This window comes from Lycium ferocissimum, unplaced genomic scaffold (genome assembly GCF_029784015.1).
Source record: "Lycium ferocissimum isolate CSIRO_LF1 unplaced genomic scaffold, AGI_CSIRO_Lferr_CH_V1 ctg525, whole genome shotgun sequence".
NCBI lineage: Eukaryota > Viridiplantae > Streptophyta > Magnoliopsida > Solanales > Solanaceae > Lycium > Lycium ferocissimum.
Genome location: NW_026725923.1, coordinates 35,351 through 56,672, shown reverse-complemented (window position 1 = coordinate 56,672; position 21,322 = coordinate 35,351). Strand labels below are relative to the sequence as shown.

General features: G+C 35.4%; 2 protein-coding genes and 2 pseudogenes across 2 annotated transcripts; 2 read left to right on the top strand and 2 right to left on the bottom strand.

Annotated features, from left to right (window-relative positions):
* Positions 1 to 606: 606 nt before the first annotated feature.
* On the bottom strand, positions 607 to 11,240 carry LOC132044824 (uncharacterized). Its single transcript, XM_059435360.1, has 8 exons — positions 11,232 to 11,240; positions 11,043 to 11,112; positions 9,496 to 9,722; positions 6,243 to 6,300; positions 2,320 to 2,429; positions 2,093 to 2,191; positions 1,233 to 1,680; positions 607 to 1,119 (listed from the first exon to the last, which is right to left on the bottom strand). Exons 1-8 carry the CDS (start codon positions 11,238 to 11,240, stop codon positions 1,031 to 1,033), a joined length of 1,110 nt encoding a protein of 369 aa, XP_059291343.1. The 3' UTR covers positions 607 to 1,030.
* On the bottom strand, positions 685 to 817 carry LOC132044832 (U2 spliceosomal RNA; annotated as a pseudogene).
* Positions 3,586 to 7,253, top strand: LOC132044797 (putative disease resistance RPP13-like protein 3; annotated as a pseudogene).
* A 6,645-nt stretch (positions 11,241 to 17,885) lies between the features above and the next one.
* On the top strand, positions 17,886 to 20,863 carry LOC132044812 (ABC transporter G family member 6-like). The gene is made up of 2 exons (XM_059435341.1): positions 17,886 to 18,469; positions 18,833 to 20,863. The coding sequence occupies exons 1-2, from the start codon at positions 18,148 to 18,150 to the stop codon at positions 20,695 to 20,697; spliced, it is 2,187 nt and encodes a 728-aa protein (XP_059291324.1). The 5' UTR covers positions 17,886 to 18,147; the 3' UTR covers positions 20,698 to 20,863.
* Positions 20,864 to 21,322: the final 459 nt, after the last annotated feature.

The window sequence follows — 21,322 nt, the reverse complement described above, 5'->3', positions numbered from 1 at the left end:
TCATTTTTAGCTAAAAGCATTTTAACTCATTTAACGCTTTATACGTTACTCGTTATATGGATATCAAATCTTTTACATCATTATGAAAATATTTTTATATGGCTGTTTGTAACCCTTTATGCGGTTACCATTCATGTTGCACCTCATTATTAAAAAATGTTAACCCTTTGTACGGTTACTCGGAGCCCTTTATACGGCCACCTAATGTGTTATGCCTCAATGAAATTATTAGCAACCCTTTGTACGGCTACCATTAAATTAACGTTGGAATTAAGTTGACATCATGATTCTTCACCTTAAACCATAAAAAGAAATTAAATCCTTCCACATTTCACAAGTATAAAGAAAACTCCAAACTTACATAATTGAGCATGACTTTCTTGAGAAAAGAACTTTAGTAAAGACAAGTCTTAACTTTAGTAAGTTCACAACATAAACCACCCAGATAATTGTCACCTTCAAAGCTTTGTCACTGGTTGCTATAATTAGTTGCATATAAGTTACACTACATAAAACCATCCCAATTTCCTATATGGAAGCTTTGTCATTGGTTGCTAAATTTAATTGCATATAAATCACTTACTCCGACAATCACTTACTCAGTAGGTAAAAAAATCAGCATTGCAGAAGACAATTGAATCGTTAAAAAAAATTGCTTGAGGAGAGGAAAAGCCCAAAAAACAAAAAAGTTGTTTGCATATTTGAAGAATGTACAGCCATGCCCTTAAGGAATGAAAAGCCAATAACAGCAAGAGGCAGGGGAACTGATAAGAACAGATACTACAGTTGATCTTAGCCAAATGGCCGACAAAGGTATCCAACAAGAGTTAGAGAAATAAGTTTAAATGACAAATGCATGAGGAAAAGTGAGTTAAGGTATAGGATCGGAAGAAAAACACACCTTGAATATAAGGTTTCTGTTCGGGCAATCCCAGAGTGGTGACAACTGTGTGGTTAGGCAGAATCATTCCCGCAGAAGCTCTATATTGTATTCGTTACAGGGGCTATCAGTTTTATTTTGTTTCGTTATTCATGGATTGAAAATGCTAGAACCACTGACATTGAGAGCAATTAGAACTGATATACTTGTAATAATCGCTAGCCAAAACAGGGCTGATTCTGCAAATAAGAATGTTATTTAGAGATGCAAGAAATGAGAAGAACTCTACGCATTTCCTGCAAAACAAAGAAACTGGGATTTGAACTATCTAGAACAATTCAATGTACTTTACCTCCAAAATTTTCAGGAAAAGTATCAGACTTTTGCTCTACAGATCTAGCAGGAGTATGTTGTCTTGATGTTGACACTCCAGTTTTAAACTCATCTACAGATTTACCATTGCCTGTTTCAGATGCCACAATCCCTTGGAATTCCCTGCTGACAATTAATGCTGCTAATAAATCCATAAATGATTCTTTATCTGTTCCACTTGACATACTCTTCCCAAGCTGCTCATAGACAGCAGTATCTCGTTCATCGAAGTCGGACAATTCATCATCTGAAGCATCCAAATCCATGGATCTTGCTTCAATCTTTTCATCCTCCTCATCTTCGACATAAGCTTTATATGTCAGTCGCAGTATAATCTCTCCTACAGGCCTTGGTCCCAGTAGTCCCCAGCCTTTGAGGACCACAATTACGTCTGTTGGTACAGTATCTTCGAGAGATCCAAGATCGACCTAGAAGCAGTATTCATTAGCAGGATACCTTTTTATACAAATATCTACCCTGATCATCATTAATAATAATGTGCCTCATAGAAAAAAATAAAACGCCAAAAGTATCCTTTTCCAAGTGTAATCATTTGCATTATTAGAGGCCTAGCCTTGTCACTACGGTAGAGTTGCTCTTTGTGACACTAGATCGCTGGCTTGAGGCATGGAAACAGCCTCTTTGCAGAAAAGAAAGTGACAGGATACGTACAGTATAACCAGTCTCCTCCACCCCTGCACTAGTTGGGAGTACTTTGTGCACTGTATAAGCCCTTTATTCATTTCCATTTTCCATTTTGTGTAAGGCACATTACAAAACCAACAAACTTAGATGGATTGCCTTTCAGAAACAAATACAATAGATAATATTTTCATGTACCTCTCTTGAGCCGATACTCAAGTCTGTAAATCCAAGGGAATCCTTTGCTTCTATATATAGCTTTTGTCTCGTGGGGTTTGTGACAAACATGTGAAAATCCTGTAAAAAAGGAAAAGAAACATGGGAAAAAGATGTATAAGTTACAGGCTTACAGCAGAAGATAAAGCAAGCCACCACCAAATAAATCCTATCAGCATATTAGGCCAACAGATTTATATTTAAATCACCTGATTCCATATAGGCTCTCCAGGAGGTCCAATAACAGTAGTTTGACTGTTTCTTTTGCTCCGTATTACCTTATCTCCAAGTTTTAGAATAACATATGGATCAGTTTTGCCTGAATGATAGAGGCCAGGAAAAATTCACAAAGATTAGACATGGGAAAATAAAAGAGGAAATTACATGCACAGCAAAGCAGTAGTATCTATCATCCATAAAACAGAGCAATGAGGCTGAAAACCTTTCATTTAGAAAATAAACTTGCAGCTTAACAGGAGACTTATACCAACTAAACATCAATTTTACTACTCCTATTTAATACTCGACGGGGCCATAACATGGGGAGTTCCTTGGCCGTCCAAATTAATTTTAAATTTTCTGGGGAATATGTACGAACAATGAATAATACTGTAGTTGCTAATGTCAATCGCCATTTGATGTTATTGTTTTACTTAATCAAAAAAGAAGAAACTAAACTAAAATATACTTAACTCTGTAGTAAACACTACTACAAATACTCAACAAGAGGGAAGATGATTGTATTTAACAAACTGAAATAGGAAATTACAATTGGAAAACTAAGAAATGAAACAGTAAACAAAGAATGGGGATGACAAGCTCAGACTCGAAGAAAGGAGATAAGAGGTTCACATAATCCCAATTGCTCCCACAAGGCACTATTTATCACCCTGGATCCCATTCCACTGGCCCATTTACAAATACTGGTTCAGGCCCATTCATAACAAACTCTGCATCAAACTTATGCCAACTTTGATTTGACTTTCTCCTATAAAATCAAATGATTGTCTAGAAAGATGCTTTTCAGGTCTCCCACTCCAAACAAACCAATTATACTACTACTACTACTATTTAATACTCGATATATAGTGACGGACAATAACATGGAGTTAAATTAATTTATCAGGGATGTGTACAAACAATGAATACAAATCCAGCTAATATTAATCCAAATTGGAAATTATTGTTTTATGTAGAATGATTACGATCAAAAGTAACATTCGTATCCAACAAACATCAATTATTGAGCGTGGATTGAAGTGGCAGGTCAAACTTGAAACAATTAAAATATAAGAGTAGTTAAATGACAACTAGCAACATATTAAAATATACTTACTTTCTATCAACTTCTTTCTGGCAGCAGTTGCAGCCAACTTGATTTAAAATATAAATGACTTATTAAAATATACTTTGTATCATTTTCCCCATTATTGTCCAAACAGAATTATCAGGTGGTGGACCACTGTACAGCACATATTATTCTTACTTTTAAATTTTCCCCACATATATTTTTCCACAAGCCCCATGTTCTTCTGTCGGATTTTTTATGCTTTAATCACTTTATTAATGGACCATCTTAAACACTCAATTCATTAACACAAAAACAGTATTCATCTCTTATCAAACTCACAATCAACGGCTTCAGTTTCTTCAACTTGATCTTAGTTTTATCTCTACTGTTTCTCTTTCTCCAGCTTTCTTCCAATATTTTCCATACAGCCCCTTTTTTTCCAGCTCTGAGTATACTAAATATCAAGACTCTTGAAAATGGTTGATGCCTTTGTGTCATTTGCAGTTGAAAGCCTGGGGAATTTCCTCATACAGGAAGTTAACCTGCGTTTAAGTCTGAGAGAGGAAGTGCAGTGGCTTCGAAATGAGCTTCTCTTCATGCAGTCTTTCCTCAAAGATGCAGAAGAAAAGCAAGTTGGAGATCATAGAGTTCAACAATGGGTGTTTGATATCAACTCTGTTGCTAATGATGCTGTCGCTATACTAGAGACTTACAGCTTTGAGGCTGGTAAAGGCGATGATGATGAATTTGCTAGTCGTCTTAAGGCTTGCGCTTGCATATGCAGGAAGGAGGCCAAATTCTACAACATCAGCAAGGAGATCCAATCCCTCAAGCAGCGACTCAAGGATATCTCCCGCAAACGAAAGACATATGTTATCAGAAGTATCGATAATATTGCAGGAGAAGGACCAAGTAATCGGCCAAACAATCGGTCTGCCATGGTTAGAACACTGAGGAGAACTACCTCCTATGTGGATGATCAAGATCAGATTTTTGTTGGCTTTCAGGATGTTGTAGAAAGATTGCTAGCCGAACTTCTCAAAGCAGAGCCTCACCGAAGCGCCATCTCCATTTATGGTATGGGCGGACTAGGCAAGACCACTCTTGCGAGAAACCTCTACAATAGTCCTAATATAGTCTCTAGCTTCCCAACACGCGCTTGGATTTGTGTTTCTCAAGAGTATAACACCATGGATCTCCTAAAGAATATCATCAAATCCATCCAAGGATGTGACAGGGAAACTCTAGATCTGTTGGAAAAGATGACGGACGTGACAGATCTAGAAAGACACCTTCGGAATCTACTGAAAGAGAAAAAATACCTTGTGGTGGTCGATGATGTATGGCATAGAGAAGCTTGGGAAAGTCTGAAAAGAGCATTCCCGGATAGCAAGAATGGCAGCAGAGTTATCATTACCACGCGGAAGGAGGATGTTGCCGAAAGAGCAGATAACAAAGGTTTTGTCCATAAACTCCGTTACCTTAAACAAGAAGAGAGTTGGGACCTCTTTTGCAAGAAACTACTCGATGTTCAGGTAATGGTCCCAACAATGGAAAGGCTAGCTAAGGATATGGTGGACAAGTGTGGAGGCTTACCTCTTGCGATTGTTGTATTAAGTGGACTACTTTCGCATAAAAGGGGATAGAACAATGGCAAAAGGTGAAGGACCACCTTTGGCAGAATATTAAAGATGACTCTGTTGAAATCTCCTACATACTATCATTGAGCTACAATGATTTGCCAACTGTGCTCAAGCAGTGTTTTCTTTACTTCGGTATTTTTCCAGAAGATAGTGTGATCAATGCTGACAACATAATGCGGCTGTGGATGGCCGAAGGTTTCATACCAAATGGAGAAGAAAGAATGGAGGATGTCGCTGAAAGCTTCTTGAATGAGCTGATAAGACGAAGCTTGGTTCAAGTGGCATATACATTTTGGGAAAAAGTTACTCAATGCAGGATTCATGATCTACTTCGGGATCTTGCCGTAAAAAAGGCATTGGAGGTAAACTTCTTTGACATTTATGATCCAAGAAAGCACTCCATATCCTCCTTATGTCTCAGACATGTCATTCATGGTCAAGCACAAAGGTACCTCTCACTTGATCTTTCTAACTTGAAGTTAAGGTCAGTTATGTTCTTCGATAAGTTGGATATTATAAACTTCCGTAATGGTTTCCAACATATACATGTATTGTACTTGGAGAATCGTTCTGCAGTACCTGATGCCATAGGAAGTTTGTACCACCTTAAGTTCTTAAGATTGAGAGATATCCCTGTTCTTCCCTCCTCCATAGGCAACCTCAAGAATTTACAGACACTTGATGTCCTTAAAAAGGGAGACCCATGCCACTTACCTCCTGAGATAGCTAACCTAGTAAATCTAAGACATTTACTTGCTCCATATTCAGAACCCCTGCAACATATAAACAAACTCACAAGTCTTCAAGTTCTTAGAGGCATTCAATGTGATCAGTGGCGAGATGTTAACCCTGTTGATTTAGTCAATCTTGGAGAATTAAGCATGGATAGTATTGAGAAATCTGACTCCCTAAACAACATTAGCAGCTTGAAAAGCCTTAGCACTCTCAAATTGGAGTGTGAAATTGATGAATCATTCCCAGCCCTAGAATTTCTTAGTTTTTGTCAAAAGCTCCAGAAATTGAGGTTAAATGGGAGAATAGAAAAACTGCCCCCGTCAAACCCATTTCCAAATTCAATCACAATGATGATCCTTCAGGCGTCAAATCTCATGGAAGATCCGATGCCTATTCTGGGAATGTTGCCAAACCTAAGGGATCTCCAATTAATATACGGAGCTTATATTGGAAAAGAAATTACCTGCAGTGATAACAGCTTCAGTCAACTGGAGTTCCTTCGTCTTCAATATCTTGAGGAGCTAGAAAGATGGCATTTAGCCACAAGTGCAATGCCTCTGATTAGAGGTCTTGGTATCCATGAATGTCCAAAGCTAAATGAAATTCCCGAGAGAATGAAACACGTGGAGAGGTTGAAGAGATCTGATTGTTGATGGCATTTCGGCCTCTCTTTGGTAATGGCAGAGGTAACAAAATCCCAATCCCTAATCACCATTTCTTTTAATTGCTTATACTTATTCTGCCGCTCATCTCTTAGTATTAGCTTTAATTTTTTATTTTTTATTTTTACATCACAAACTTACTAATAAAAGTCAATTACAAATAATTGGCTATAAGTAAATTAATTATGGCTGAGATTTTGTCTTGTACGACAAAAGTAATTATTTTGATTTTCATGGGTATACTTTCCTAAAAAATGTTTGCTGGTGTTTAGTCGATGAATGAAAATAACTTCGAAAACATATATCTTACAATTACAAATTATTATTATTAATAATAATAATAATAATAATAATAATAGTACATTGGAGAGTTTCTTGATGAAAATTTGCATACTAAAAATTAGTAAAACTGTTTCAGTATTGGTTGGAGCAACTAATATGAAGTTAAATATAATTCTATAAAAAATGACTCTCACCATTAAGTAAACATTATAATTACTCTTTAATTTAGGTAATTGATAAATCTGTTGTCTTTTATTGAATACTAATTATTATTTATGTCTTACAGTTTGAGTGAAACGGGAGAAGCAACTAGCTGTTAGTGAAAAATAAAATGACAGGGGCGGATTCTGTTGCGAACCACTTGAAGACATTCACATTGTAGAAGCATTAATCAAATTTTAGGGCTGTCAATGAGAACTTATCTCAAACTTGAATATTTTGCTTTAGTTTTTTAGTGTTTAATTTCCTTTTGTTTTGGGTTTTATTGAGTGTGTGGAATTGGTTTGAATAGAATTGTTTAAAGGGATTCTATGCAAGAATGATTTTGTGATGTTTTAATTAATTGTTGTTTTAATTAATGGTTTCCTTTATTCTTTCATTTACTCTCTTTTCTTGCTTAAATGCAGATTATTCATCTAGCTTATGCTTTTTAATTCTTAGACTTTACTTATCATGCGGTGTCTGGTAGAGATTCTTAGATGTTTCCATTACGGGTTATGTATTTGTTGAGGATTATGCTCTCAGCATGGGAAGATGATTCAGATATTATTATCTATGACTAATATGTTGAGATTTATTAAACTTCCCCTGTTATTTAGTTATCGATTGGCTAATGAAGTTAATTATGATGTATCCTATGGGTTCGCTCTATCTCGGGGTAGTTGGATGATGGTCACTGCCACTGTCTGCCTCCGTTTCAATTTATTTTGGGAGTCAACGAAGTAGTCCTTTGACAACCTTTTTCTTATATTTTTTTTAAATTATTTGAATTATAAATTACCATGACTTATAGTATTTTTTATGTAGTTTCTAAATATATAAATTTTATTTTTACAAACTTGAAAAATCTATGTCAAAATTTACGGTCAAAGTTATAAAGTTTGACCCTCGTAATCCGAAAAGGTTCACATACATTGAAACGGAGGGAGTAATAGTTGACGGCATAATAAATAAATTCATTAAGATTAATTTCATAAGGCATCGTTAAAAATAAGGGTATTTTAGAGCCAAAAGGTTGACGGCGGGGGCATTTTATTTATCTTTTTTCGATATACCAAAAAGGTATGAAATTATGCCATGACCTTTTTCTTTCTTTCACATTGTACTATTAATTTACCATTTCAGTTACATATATCACTCGTTTAGTATCGAGGAAGTTTCAATATTTTTGTAGGTGAGACCCACTAACTTTTTCGATGGGGCCAATTCCAACCAGCTTATAATAAAACAATCCTATGACATTGGCTCCGTACAGTTTCATTAAGCAACAAAAGTTTCCCTAATGATATTCACTGTTTGCTATATCTTTTTCCATATTTTGTACAGAAGACTTCTGTTACGGTCTTCTTTTTATATTAAGGGGGAACTTCAATTCAATGATTTAAGCTAAAGCTGGTGGGGACTGCAATTGATCTAATCCATTAATTAACAATTTTCCCTTTTTATCTTTTGGTTAGTGCTCTCTATATTATTCCTTTGATTGCTTTATCGTTAAGAAAGAATCTCTTTGCTTTGCCTTTTCGGCTTTTCCTACAATGTAAGTATCATTTTCTCTTTAAACTAGAAATTTTTAAATTCGAATTAATCGAGTACTAAAGTTAATACTATACACTGAATGGGACCAAAAACACCAATAGGAACTTGGCACTCCGGATGTACTTTCCTTTGTCCTGTATGATATTTCTCTTTTCACTTGCTTCGGTACAAAGGAAGGTAGAAAGACGTAAAATAAATAAACAAACAAAAAGGTGGAGCTTCAATTACCTATCTAGGTTTAAGTAGATCAATTAAGGTGCATCTTCTTTTTTATATACTACTCCCTCTGTCCCAATTTATGTGGCACTTTTCGCTTCCCGAGATTCAAACTGCATGAATTTTGACCAACATTTTAAGATGTATTTTTTACCAAATTGATATAGGAAAAGTTGCAACTTATATTACTTTTCATTTAGTTTTCAAATATATAAATTGTAATCTTAAAATATTGAGTTAATTAATCCAATTTAGCTTCAAAGTTTGGTCAAATTGACTCTCGAAAAAAGAAAAGTTCCACATAAATTGGGACGGAGGGAGTATCAAATTACTTTAACCTACAATGTAGTGGCAATTGGTTACTCTATGCTTATTAGAATATCACTAAATGTATATTTTAATTATATCAATTGTGTAAATATCTTTTACATTAAAGAGCATAAACTTCATATGTATTGTGGTAACCAAAATTTTTTCGTCAATCAAATTGGTACCACAGTCTAGGATACATGCCACTCATGACTTAAAATAGTGGCGAAATCATAAATTTCTTCATTTTTTTTTAAAGGAATAATATATTTTGATCTATATAAGATTAATATATTTTGATCTATATATAGGTATAATTTCTTTTCACCGAAAGTGTTCAAAGTGACCACCCTTTGATCTATGTGATTGCTCCTCTAGCTAAGGAGAAGAATCAAAATCATGGTCTTTGTTAACAACCAAATAATTTAATAAGTTCTTCTAACAGAAAAGATTCAATGAAATTTTCGCTAGGAGATAGAGTGTAAATCTTACCCTTCGCTCAAATCCATGATGATAAGTCAGGAGTGGTGGCACTATGGGTGGAGACGTAGAAGTAACTGCAGATTCTTCAAAAATCGGGAAGACTGGTGGCGTTGTGGATAGAAATGTAAAAGTAACAGTAGATTCCTCAAAAGTAGGTATAGGTAAGACCTCAGATATGTCAGAATGATAAGAAGATGATGTAAAGAAAGGTTGAGACTCAAAAAATGTGACATCAGCTGATATAAGGTACCGACGAAGATCATGTGAGTAGCAACAATACCCCCTTTTAAATCCGAGAATAGCCAAGAAAGACACATTTGAAGGCACGAGGGGCTAATTTATCTTTCCCCAAAGATGAGGGCGTCCGATTAATTAAATAGCAAGATGTGAGAACTGCATCTGCCCAAAAAGCGGAGCATGAGACTAAATGAGAAGAGTGCGAGCAGTCTCAATGAGGTGCATGTTCTTCCACTCTGCTACTCAATCTGGCTGAGGAGTGTATAGACGGGATGTCTGATGAATAATTTCTTGGTGAGTCGTAAATTGCTGAAACTGGGAGGACAAACATTCTAAGGCATTATCACTACGAAATGTACTAATAGAGACACTAAATTGATTTTGTATTTCAGCACAAAAACTCTGAAATATAGAAACAACTCAGAAGGATCTTTCATTGAGAAAATCCAAGTACATCTTGAATTTTTTTTTTATCCTTTTTTACCCCTACTTGAAATTTTTATGACTTAATAAATTGTCACACAATTTTGGTAAATTTTAAGAACTTTTAGGGCATTTTTATGCCACTAAAAATGATGATGTCATGGAAAATGTTATAGTGGCCCCCACAAAGCAAACTCATACATATTTGAGTCTTTTATGTGGAAATATTATTAAACTTGTTTCAAATTATATTTTTCCTTAAGAATTTATTATAGACATGTAAATAATTAAGACATGTAAATAATTATCTAGCACCTAACCTCGGGCTATAGTAGCTCGAGTCCTCACCATCTGTGAGAGAAGAAATAAGAGTCAGATACCAATTTGATCTTTCCAAATACTAATTAGAATAAAGTAGCACGAAAGAATGAAAGAAAGTTAGATTTCCTAAATGTCCTATAGCCTCTCGCAGATAAGTACGGAGCTCATCGTACCAATCTACGAGACTCTACTAGACACGCTCTTGTATTATAGACCGGGTAACCTAGGGCTCTGATACCAACTTGTCACGACCCATTTCGACTAAGTCGTGCGGGCGCTTACCCTTCCCACCTCGGTAAGCGAACCCTTAACCCAACGATAAATAAAAACCTAAATAAATAAATCAATCAAGCGGAAAAGAATAATTATGTAAGTCTCACAATAATATATAATAGAAATTGTGCAGAAATAAGGAAAATACCAGCAGGGTCTGATCTAAGTCATACAAGAGCATCTAAATGAAATTATACAAGTCTGGAATATAAAAATACATCAATCTGTCTATGTCTCAGAGTAGAAAAGTAAGACATAATAATAAAAGGAGTCTTCAAGGCGGCGAACGACTCGTGCTCAACCTGAAAACTCGATGCTAAGTTGATGGCGACTATCAGCCACGGGAGGCGGAGGAAGACCCAACCTGGTACTCTACATTCATAAAAAAATACAGCAAGTGCAGATCAGTACAAAACCACAGTACTGGTTGGTAACATAGGCTAACTAAGTATAGCTAACAGCATGAACAACATTGTGTATTGTAAAAATACCAATTCCATCTCACAACGTCTCTCTTTTTGTTGTTTTAATTTCCTACCTAGTGTCTCGTACCCGTTTTGGGTACCGATTAATCCAAATTGCATATCGCAAAGCTGATTAAAAGGGGAATTGTTCCCAATTAGTATTTTTTTTTTCATTCTTAAGAGTCGAATCCCAGATCCAGGCCCATCTCAATTCATTGTTTCCCCGATGTTGGGCCCCATCTCCCTCCGTTCCATGATAAGTGGTGTTTTTAGCTTATACACACCCCTTAAGAAATTGCTCACTCCTAGAAAATTATGAGTGTTTTTACTAACATATCCCTAATTAATGCCTAGAAAAAGAAAAGTTACTTAATGATTCTTGATTATAAATAAGGGTAAGTTTGGAAGAACAAGATCAATTTGTTCTTGAAATCCTAAAACACCACTTATTATCTTACGGAGGGAGTATTGTCCATGCTCCAGATGTCGGGCGTGCAAGGGGTGTTGATTCTCCCACATCGGTTGTGGATGGGTTACTTAATCTCCTTATATGGACTTGGGTAATCCTCCTCTCATGAGCTAGTTTCTGGGGCTGATGTGAAACGGGCTCGGGAATCCAAGTAAATTGAAGATGGGTTCTTCAACCCTACATGAACACCAAGAACAATTATGGAAAGCAATAAAAAGGATAGAAAGATTAAGATAATTGTTGGGATAAATACACACCTAAGTAATTAATTACCTAGACATACAAAAATGCAACCAATAATCTCGAATCTAGGATAAGAAGAAAGAAAGGATAAATCTAGAATTGAAATGCAATCAATTAACCCAAAGAAACAATGAAGAGAATCTAGGAACTAATTAGATTAACATTCAACTACGAAATATAATCTGAAAGGAGAAGAGATATGAACTCATACATGAATTACCTACACGTAGTAATTCAAGAGAGGTTCAAGAGGAGGTATGGGACAATCCCCAACTCTCAAAAGAGTAATCTACATTCATAATTCAACATAATCTATCTTCCAAAATAAAGACATAATAGCTTATTTATACTAGGGTTCATATCTAAGTAAAAATATTTTTAATAACATTAACTTAGGGCCTCTTAATTGAAGACCAAAGACATTGGTACCAAAGACATTGGTCTACTTTCTTATTTTGAGCTTCTAATTATCTTGGGCTTTGCTCTCCATTCTTTAAATATCCACATAAGCATTTTGTGGATCTTGAAGTTCGGAACGAAACCTCCAATTTTATGATGGTCACCCCGCATCCCATCAGGGGCTGAGTTAGATCCAAGATTCATTTCTTTACAGAAATATCCCAAAATAGAGTGAATAGTAATAGCTGCTAGCAGTACTATAGGGAGTATATCTAGAAACTTACTACTAATAAATTAAGCAAAAACAACAACATTTTTTTAGAATGGGCTATTGCGTTCGTGTTTGAGGAGTTCCGCGATCAGGACATAGCTTTTTGACCAAATTTTGGGTTCTTGCAAGTAGTTGTTGTTGGGGTTTTTCTAATTTAGGTCTTTAATATCCTTCCTATCCACTATATATTGTCATTTTGTCATGTGTTTTAGAAGTTTATATAGAAACTTTCACATCAACATATTATGATCCTTAATTTAAGGGTGTCAAGTGGGCCGGGCCAGCCCGAACCAGGCCCGGTAAACTCGGCCCGGCCCAGACCCACTAAGAGGTGTAAGGGGCTGGGCTAGGTGGGATTTATTAGGGGGCTGGGCCGGACAAGGTGGACAGCCCACCAGCCCGGCCCACCAGTAGCCCGGGTGATGGCCCACCGGGGCACCGGCCCGGCCCGGCCCACTTCAAAAAAAAAAAAAAAAAAGATAAGTACTACATTTATTACTAATAATAAGTATTTTAAAAACATTGTATCCCAATAAATTAGGAGTCTCTTTTTACGGAGCACTTTAGTTTTCTTTAAAATTGTATTTTAAAGCTAGACAATCTTGTTTTCTCAACAACTATACCTTTGATACATTTTCGATATAGTATATATTAGATTGTGATAGTACTTATCTCAACAAATATACCTTTGATAAATCATTCGGTTCAATCTCATGCCTTTTCACAAGTGTCTACGCAACACACCGGTACCCCCCCACCCCCCCACCCCCCTAATAAGCTAATACCCGACGCTCCGGACTTGTGGAGATATATGTCACCATAATGTTGACATTTAACATGTTCCTCATTTACTCGCTCAAAATGCATCCACACCGCACTTGAAGTTGATCTTCGAACTCGAGGAGAAGGTGGAGGTGAAGTAATGTACACTAGTTGAATAACAAATTTAGATAAAGAGAGAATTGTGGAAGAATTGTGTGAAAATGAAGAAGAATGGAGGGGTATTTATAGTTTGAAAATATGACCAAAGTGAAGTTATTCATAAATTTAGGGGTTCAAATAAAATTAGCAACGACTAGTTTTTTAAATTTATAACGGCTAGCTTTTTGAATTTGACGACGACTAAACTTTTTTTTAATTTAGAAATTTTATCCTTAGATGTAAATGTTAATTTTATTATTATTAGTAAATGTAAATATCTATTTTTGTATTAGAACTTTAAAAAAAAAAAAAAAAAACCGGCCCACTAACTATAACCGCCCGATTAACAGGTGTAGCCCCTATCATCATGGGGTCAATGACACCCTTTTCCCTCTCCAAGCCCGGCCTCTAACATACGGTCCGGCCCGGCCCGGCCCCGACCCCTTGTGGCCCACGTTTAAATAGCCCGGTCCGGCCCGGCCCACTTGACACCATTACCTTAATTATTTTTATTATAATGTCATTCTTCATCGTGTTGCTTCTAAAATATAAAAGCACGTTAACAATACATGATAAGGGGTCGTTCGGTTAAGAGACACGTTATGCCAAGATAATAAGAGTAAATTTTATAAATAACATACTTTTTAGCCTAAAAAATATCCACTGTCATGAAGTTTTATACTCCGTATTTCACAAGTGAGTGAAATCTGAGGACATTATCATGGAACCTGATGACTATTTCTCAAAAAGAAAGCCAAAAAGTGGCTAGTGAGCATTTTTTTTATATGGTTAATAATGCAGAAATTGTGATGCAAATAATGATTAGTAAATAGGAATATATTCTTTGTGACGGGATTTTTTTTTTTATAGTCCATTATAAATGTTATTTTAGTTGTATAACAATTTTCATATAAGATAAGTAAAACGAGATTTTATAAAATTATTTTTTATAAGTGAACATAAGAAACCATTTCTCTATGTGCACTAGTAACACAAAAATTACTCTCTCCGTCCATTTTTACTTGTACATGTTTGACTCACACACCTTAAGAAACAATAAATAAAATGACAATTTTAATATATCACCCCTAATTATTATAAATCATCTAAATAATTGAAATAAATCAAACATACTTGAAAAGTTGTGCAGCCACTAACAATTCATTGAAGTTTCCACCCCAATAATTAATAGTAAGGGTAAAATAATTATGAAATAATAAATTATCTATTGGTTTTCAAATCAGGACAAGTAAAAATGAAAAATCTATTTGTAGCGTAGAGGACAAGTAAAAAGGACGGAGGGAGGACTTCTTTTCTTTAAGAGGAAAGTGATACATATCGAGTAGGTCATTCATAACCTTCAATATTAATGAATGTTGAACGGGTAAGAAAATGAAGAAAACGAGCCACAATGGTTGTATACATTTTGCAATTAATAGGTTGTTAGGTTTATTGATGAGAAGGGGCTGCCAAACTTGTATAGATATTGTACTAGTTCAACGTCATTTAATTGTATCATAAATCCTTTTTGTCAAATAGTACTACAACAATAAATTGCCTACTGTGTTCAATTTATTCACATCCATACATAGAAGAAACAATAAAGCATAGTAATTAAATTGAATATAAGTTTAAACCTAACACGTAGAACTACTTTTTAGCTTCGCGCGTTTTAGTTTGGTCTTTTTGGGTGTAGAAATCAGGTGCCATTAATGCGTGGTTTGGTTAAAAGTAATGAAGTCGAGTTACTATCTTATCTAAGAATTTATATAAGTTGTTAAAGACATATTTTTATTTATTTATATTATATCTCTAACACGCTCCTTATGTGTTAGCTTGGTTATTTCGCATGAGCCAAGCATAAAAAATCAATTTTTTAATAATAGGTGGTAGTGAGATCAAACCCAAGACCACCACGTTAGATGTCCGCTGGCTGGAGCCCGAACTTAGTCTTTTTTGTTTTCTATCTGGTGTTCGCTATCTGTTTTGAAGTCCCGGCTAACTAGGATTTGCATAATGTAAGGCCTAGGGAGAAGTGTCTAACAAGAAATTTTCTATTAGGACTTAAATTCGAGATCTCTAATTAAAAGTAGGGATTTAGTAGCTCAGTTGGTTGAATACCTGAACTTTCACTTATGGGCGAGGTTCCAAATCCCCACATCGTAATCCCCTTCCCCATTTCCCCTTCCCTACCCCCTATATAATAAAAAATAGTTTAAAAAAAAAAAAAGATCTCTAATTAAAAGTCGAGGGCTCCACCGTTACACCGTAACCCTCGGTGATTCCGCTTGGAGCTTTGCTTTTTTTTTTTTTTTTTTTTTTTTGTGGTGAGCCTAAAATTAGTTGAAGTATAATTCAAATGAATTTGAGTTTTCTAATTGGGATTCTACATAAAAAGAGTGCTACAAAATCAAAGAAACGATAATTTAACCTAAGTAAAGACATAATGAAATTGTACTTTTATGTACAATATGACCTTGCTTTAATTTTTGTCAGCTGGGTTGAACAAGATTTTTCACTGGCTTCCTGCAATTTGATCGGATTTAGGATATGCTCTAAAGTAATGTATGGAGGTGTTAAATTTGGACAATAATATAATTTATCTACTTCAGACCTGGACAGAAAACTTGGGTCAATTTTAAGTGCATATTCAACTCGAATTGACCCATAAGAAAACTTCTTCTAACATAAAAAAGTTACAGTAATAACTTTTTGAAGATTTATCTGATATAGTCTTAAATACATTAAAAAAAATCTTTTATTAATTTGACATGATAATTAAACGAATTGTAAAAGAACAGATAAATGAATGAATAATGACATTTCAGTCTGTTGGTTAAGTTATGTCACATTGTTTGTTTATTAGTCCAAATTAATCTGTCATCTTAATCCAAGCAGATATTCAGCGAGCTAAAACTTACGTAATTTGTTTGTTGATCTGATTTATTTTACCCACTCAAATATAACTCAATTATCTATTTAACAACCTCTCTATCTCACAAAAGCAGAGTTTAGAACTGCATACATTCCACTGCTAGAAAAATAAAGGTTTTTCTCACCGATATTCAGTGAAAAATTTATGCTATAAACATGATTTTCCCACCTCATTCTCACCGAACCAAATTTCAATGGAAAACGTATGATGGGAAAACAAGCTTTATTGAAAAAACACCGAAACTTCTTAATTTTTCCGTGTGGAAACACTACTATTTAGATTTTTCCCACCGACATTCAACGGAAAATCAATGAGAAAATGAAGATTTTTTAAATAATGTTCTATCCTCTCCGGACCCACTTGTGGAATGAGTTATTTTGTTGTTTAATTTGCTGTTACTCTGATATAATAGGAGTAAACGACTTATGAGTAATTAGTTTTAGGCTTTTTAAATGATTTGGTGTATAAATATTTATTAGTACACAATTAGTGTTAAAAAAAAAAAAAAAAACTCTAAAATCTTTGCCGCATTTTTCTAACCATATTTCTTGCGCAAACAGTAGTCTACCGTCAGTAGATTACCATCCACACCTAAATACACAAGACTTATAAGGAACCTGGCATAAACAAAAAACATCCTTTGTGTCGACATGACCCAAACTTCCTCAAATAACAACTACCACGTGTCCTCTACCCCTCTCCTAACCCCTCTACCCCCAGTAAAACCAGACGTGTAGATAAAAGATTAGGAGATTTAGGTCATCTCACTCCTTATGATCTTAAAATTCTTCCCATGCTCCACAATTCATCAAGATATTTTTAGATATTTTTATATATTTCCTCTTAAACCCCAACTCTCTAAGAATATAATATGTTTAGGAATCGTCTGGTTCACATATTAGTTATGAATTAATAATAATAATATTACTATTATTTAGTGATTAGTAATGAAGAGATTTTCATATATAAAATAATAATTAATTTTAAAAGAGATTTTCATGGTTCTCAACTCACTAGGTCAAATCCTTGAGTGCTAATATTAAAAGGGTATAATTTGTTATTAAATATTTTAATTTCTACTTTTCTAATACATATATTCTTATTCCAAATTTTTATTTCACACAAAATAAAACATAGATTTAGCTTTCAGTATATAATACATGTATTATTTACTACCGCCAATCAAATGCCACATAAGACATGCACAATAGCCTAGTATAGAAATAGCTGTGTTGATAGAAGGTAATAAATACTATTTCATAAAATAATTAATTGAGGCGCGCGCAAATTGACCCGAATACAAAATTTTATGCTGAAATTAAGTAATTATTCCGAACTATCAACCAAACCATGCACCCCTTAGGGCTTAGGGGAATTAATTAAGATCATAATCTACATATAGTAGGCTGTCTGCTCTTTTAGTTTCTTATTATAGAGTAACTCACTAGTTTAAATGGTGGGGGCACTTTGTTTTCTTTTCTTGTTCCATACACAAATATTTTATCATTTACTTCCCAACCTGAAAAAACTCTTCGAAAACCATAATTCAGTTTCCACTCTATCGCCATTTTTTTTTGCTGCCCTCTTCTATAGTTACTAGATTTGTCAGCAGCCGTATACCCATTAAACTCGCAACTTAGTCATATCCATTCAAAAAAAAAATCCCATATCAAGATTTTATAGAGATATATACTATACAAAACAAATGTCAAGAATTGTAGCACAAAATGTATCACCAGTAAGAGATTGTGAACCTCTTTATGATCGTACACAAATGGTAGAAATGTCTTCACCTACGTTTGGTCAGTTGTTAAAGAACGTTGGTGATGTCACCGGTGATGAAACTCCGGTACATCAAGTTCTTATCATGGAACCTCACTTACAACACTCGATTCCGTTCGTGTTGTCGTTTAGCAACCTCACCTACAGAGTAAAAAGTCGCCGGAAAGTTGCTTTTCCGGTGATCAGTCGTCGCACTGAGGAAACAACCACGTGTCGTACGAAGGTGCTTTTGAACGACATATCAGGTGAGCAGACACGGATCTAGGATTTAAACTTTATGAATTCAACATCTTTTGCATTTAACTCATTACTATATATTTTTAGAGGTATGAGTTATGTCTACTCCGTCCGTCTAGAAAAGAATGTCTTAGTTTGATTTGGTACGGAGTTTAATAAATAAAGTGAAATCCTGAGACAAACTAAAAGTTAAATAATCTCATAAAGTTAAATTGCTACTAAATATAGAAATATGTCAATCTTTTTGAGACGAACTTATAAGAAAAAATAAGATAATCTTTTTGGGACGGCGAGTACTATTTATTGCAATTTTGATAAATTTTTAGCGTTCAATTGAACCCATACTTATTATGGTGCATCCGCAACTGCAGGTGAGGCGCGTGATGGTGAGCTCCTTGCGGTGCTAGGCGCGTCTGGTTCGGGGAAATCAACGTTGATCGATGCGTTAGCGAATCGTATAGCGAAGGAGAGTTTAAAAGGAGCTATAACATTGAACGGAGAAACATTACATTCGAAGTTGTTGAAAGTTATATCAGCTTATGTAATGCAAGATGATCTTCTTTATCCAATGCTTACAGTGGAAGAGACGTTAATGTTTGCTGCTGAGTTTCGTCTTCCACGTACCCTCTCGAAATCGAAGAAGAAAGCTAGGGTTCAAGCTTTAATCGATCAGTTAGGACTAAGAAACGCTGCCAAAACTATAATCGGCGATGAAGGACACCGTGGAGTGTCTGGTGGTGAAAGAAGGCGAGTCTCAATTGGGATTGATATCATTCATGATCCAATTATTCTCTTTCTTGATGAACCTACATCTGGACTCGATTCCACAAGTGCGTTCATGGTAATAAAAGTTCTTCAACGAATCGCGCAAAGTGGAAGTATTGTGATCATGTCTATTCATCAGCCAAGTTACCGAATTCTTGGTTTACTTGACCGATTGATTTTCTTGTCACACGGACAAACTGTTTACAGTGGTTCGCCGTTGAATTTACCTCAGTATTTCGCGGATTTTGGACATCCAATTCCGGAAAATGAAAACAGAACAGAGTTCGCGCTTGATTTAATACGCGAACTCGAAGGTTCACCTAGTGGAACAAAAACACTAGTTGATTTCAACAGAACGTGGCAAGATACCAAAAGGAGTAGCAGTAGTAGTACTAATCAGAATTTTGAAGCAACGCCAACCAGATACCATTTATCACTAAAGGAAGCAATAAGTGCAAGTATTTCTAGAGGGAAATTGGTTCCTGGTGCAACAAATAATGCTGCTAATCCTACTTCTATGGTTCCAACTTTTGCAAATCCAATATGGACCGAATTGGCGGTGTTATCAAAGCGATCATTCACAAACTCATGGCGTATGCCGGAGATTTTTGCAGTCCGTTTCGGGGCAGTCATGGTCACGGGTTTCATCCTTGCGACCATGTTCTGGAGACTTGACAATTCCCCTAAAGGCGTAAGGGAACGCCTTGGATTCTTCGCGTTCGCGATGTCAACAACTTACTACACATGTGCGGATGCGTTGCCCGTTTTTATACAAGAAAGGTACATTTTCATGAGGGAAACAGCGTACAACGCATACCGGAGATCGTCTTATTGCCTCTCTCATGCTTTGGTTTCGATACCAGCGTTGATATTCCTAGCTTTATCATTCGCGGCCTTGACATTCTGGGCTGTTGGCCTAGACGGTGGAGCTTCGGGCTTTTTGTTCTACTTTTTTGTCATCTTGGCTTCGTTTTGGGCGGGGAATTCATTCGTTACGTTCCTCTCAGGCATCGTCCCTCATGTCATGCTCGGATACACAATCGTCGTAGCAATTCTTGCATACTTCCTCTTATTCAGCGGATTCTTCATGAACCGTGATAGAATCCCTTCTTACTGGATCTGGTTCCATTATCTCTCCCTTGTGAAGTACCCGTACGAAGCTGTGTTACAGAACGAATTCCACGACCCCACGAAATGTTTTGTTCGTGGGGTCCAATTGTTCGATAACAGCCCACTCGGGGCTGTGCCCAATTCGTTAAAGGAGAAGCTGTTAGGCAGTATAAGCAGAACGTTGAACGTAAGGATAACAAGTTCCACATGTGTGACTACTGGTGCAGATATACTAGTGCAACAAGGAATCACTCAGCTAAACAAATGGAGTTGCCTGTGGGTAACAATTGCATGGGGATTTTTCTTTAGGATTTTGTTTTATTTCTGCTTATTGTGGGGAAGTAAGAACAAGAGAAGGTAATAATAGCTAGTGAATAATATCATAAAATAGTGTGCTCGAAGATACTTTTGAATACCTTTTTTTTTGTTGGTAATTCACTACAAGTTGTTTCAAAGTTGGATTTTAGGTGTAAAGTTGTTGCAGTTTGAAATTTAATAGAAGCAAATGACTATAGCTTCATGGCTGATGTATGGGTTCTTACTGTTTTTTATATTCCCTAAGATCTGTTGTTATAATTGAAGTTGTATACACTGAATAGGTAAGCCATATTTTTTAAACACTACATTATATTCAGGCTAACTTCACTTACAATTAAAGGTATATATACTTTTCGTAACAAACTCAACATGTCTTTTAGCCTTCTTTCTTTAACCCATTGATGAATTCGTCAATGGTTAACGTAAATACAGCAAGTAAAGTTTGGAGTGATGAATTGAGATATTCATTTTTTTAAAACTCGTCAAGTTATATATGTCATTATCTCATCTAAAAAATTAAATTATAAAAATAGAAAGGAAACTTTTATTTATGGGGAAATTTCAATAATGTACAATCCATCATAAGTAATTACATTCACATAGCCATATTTTTAATTTACATCCGCATAGCCACTTTTTCACCTACCCCCATGTAATAAAAAAATTTT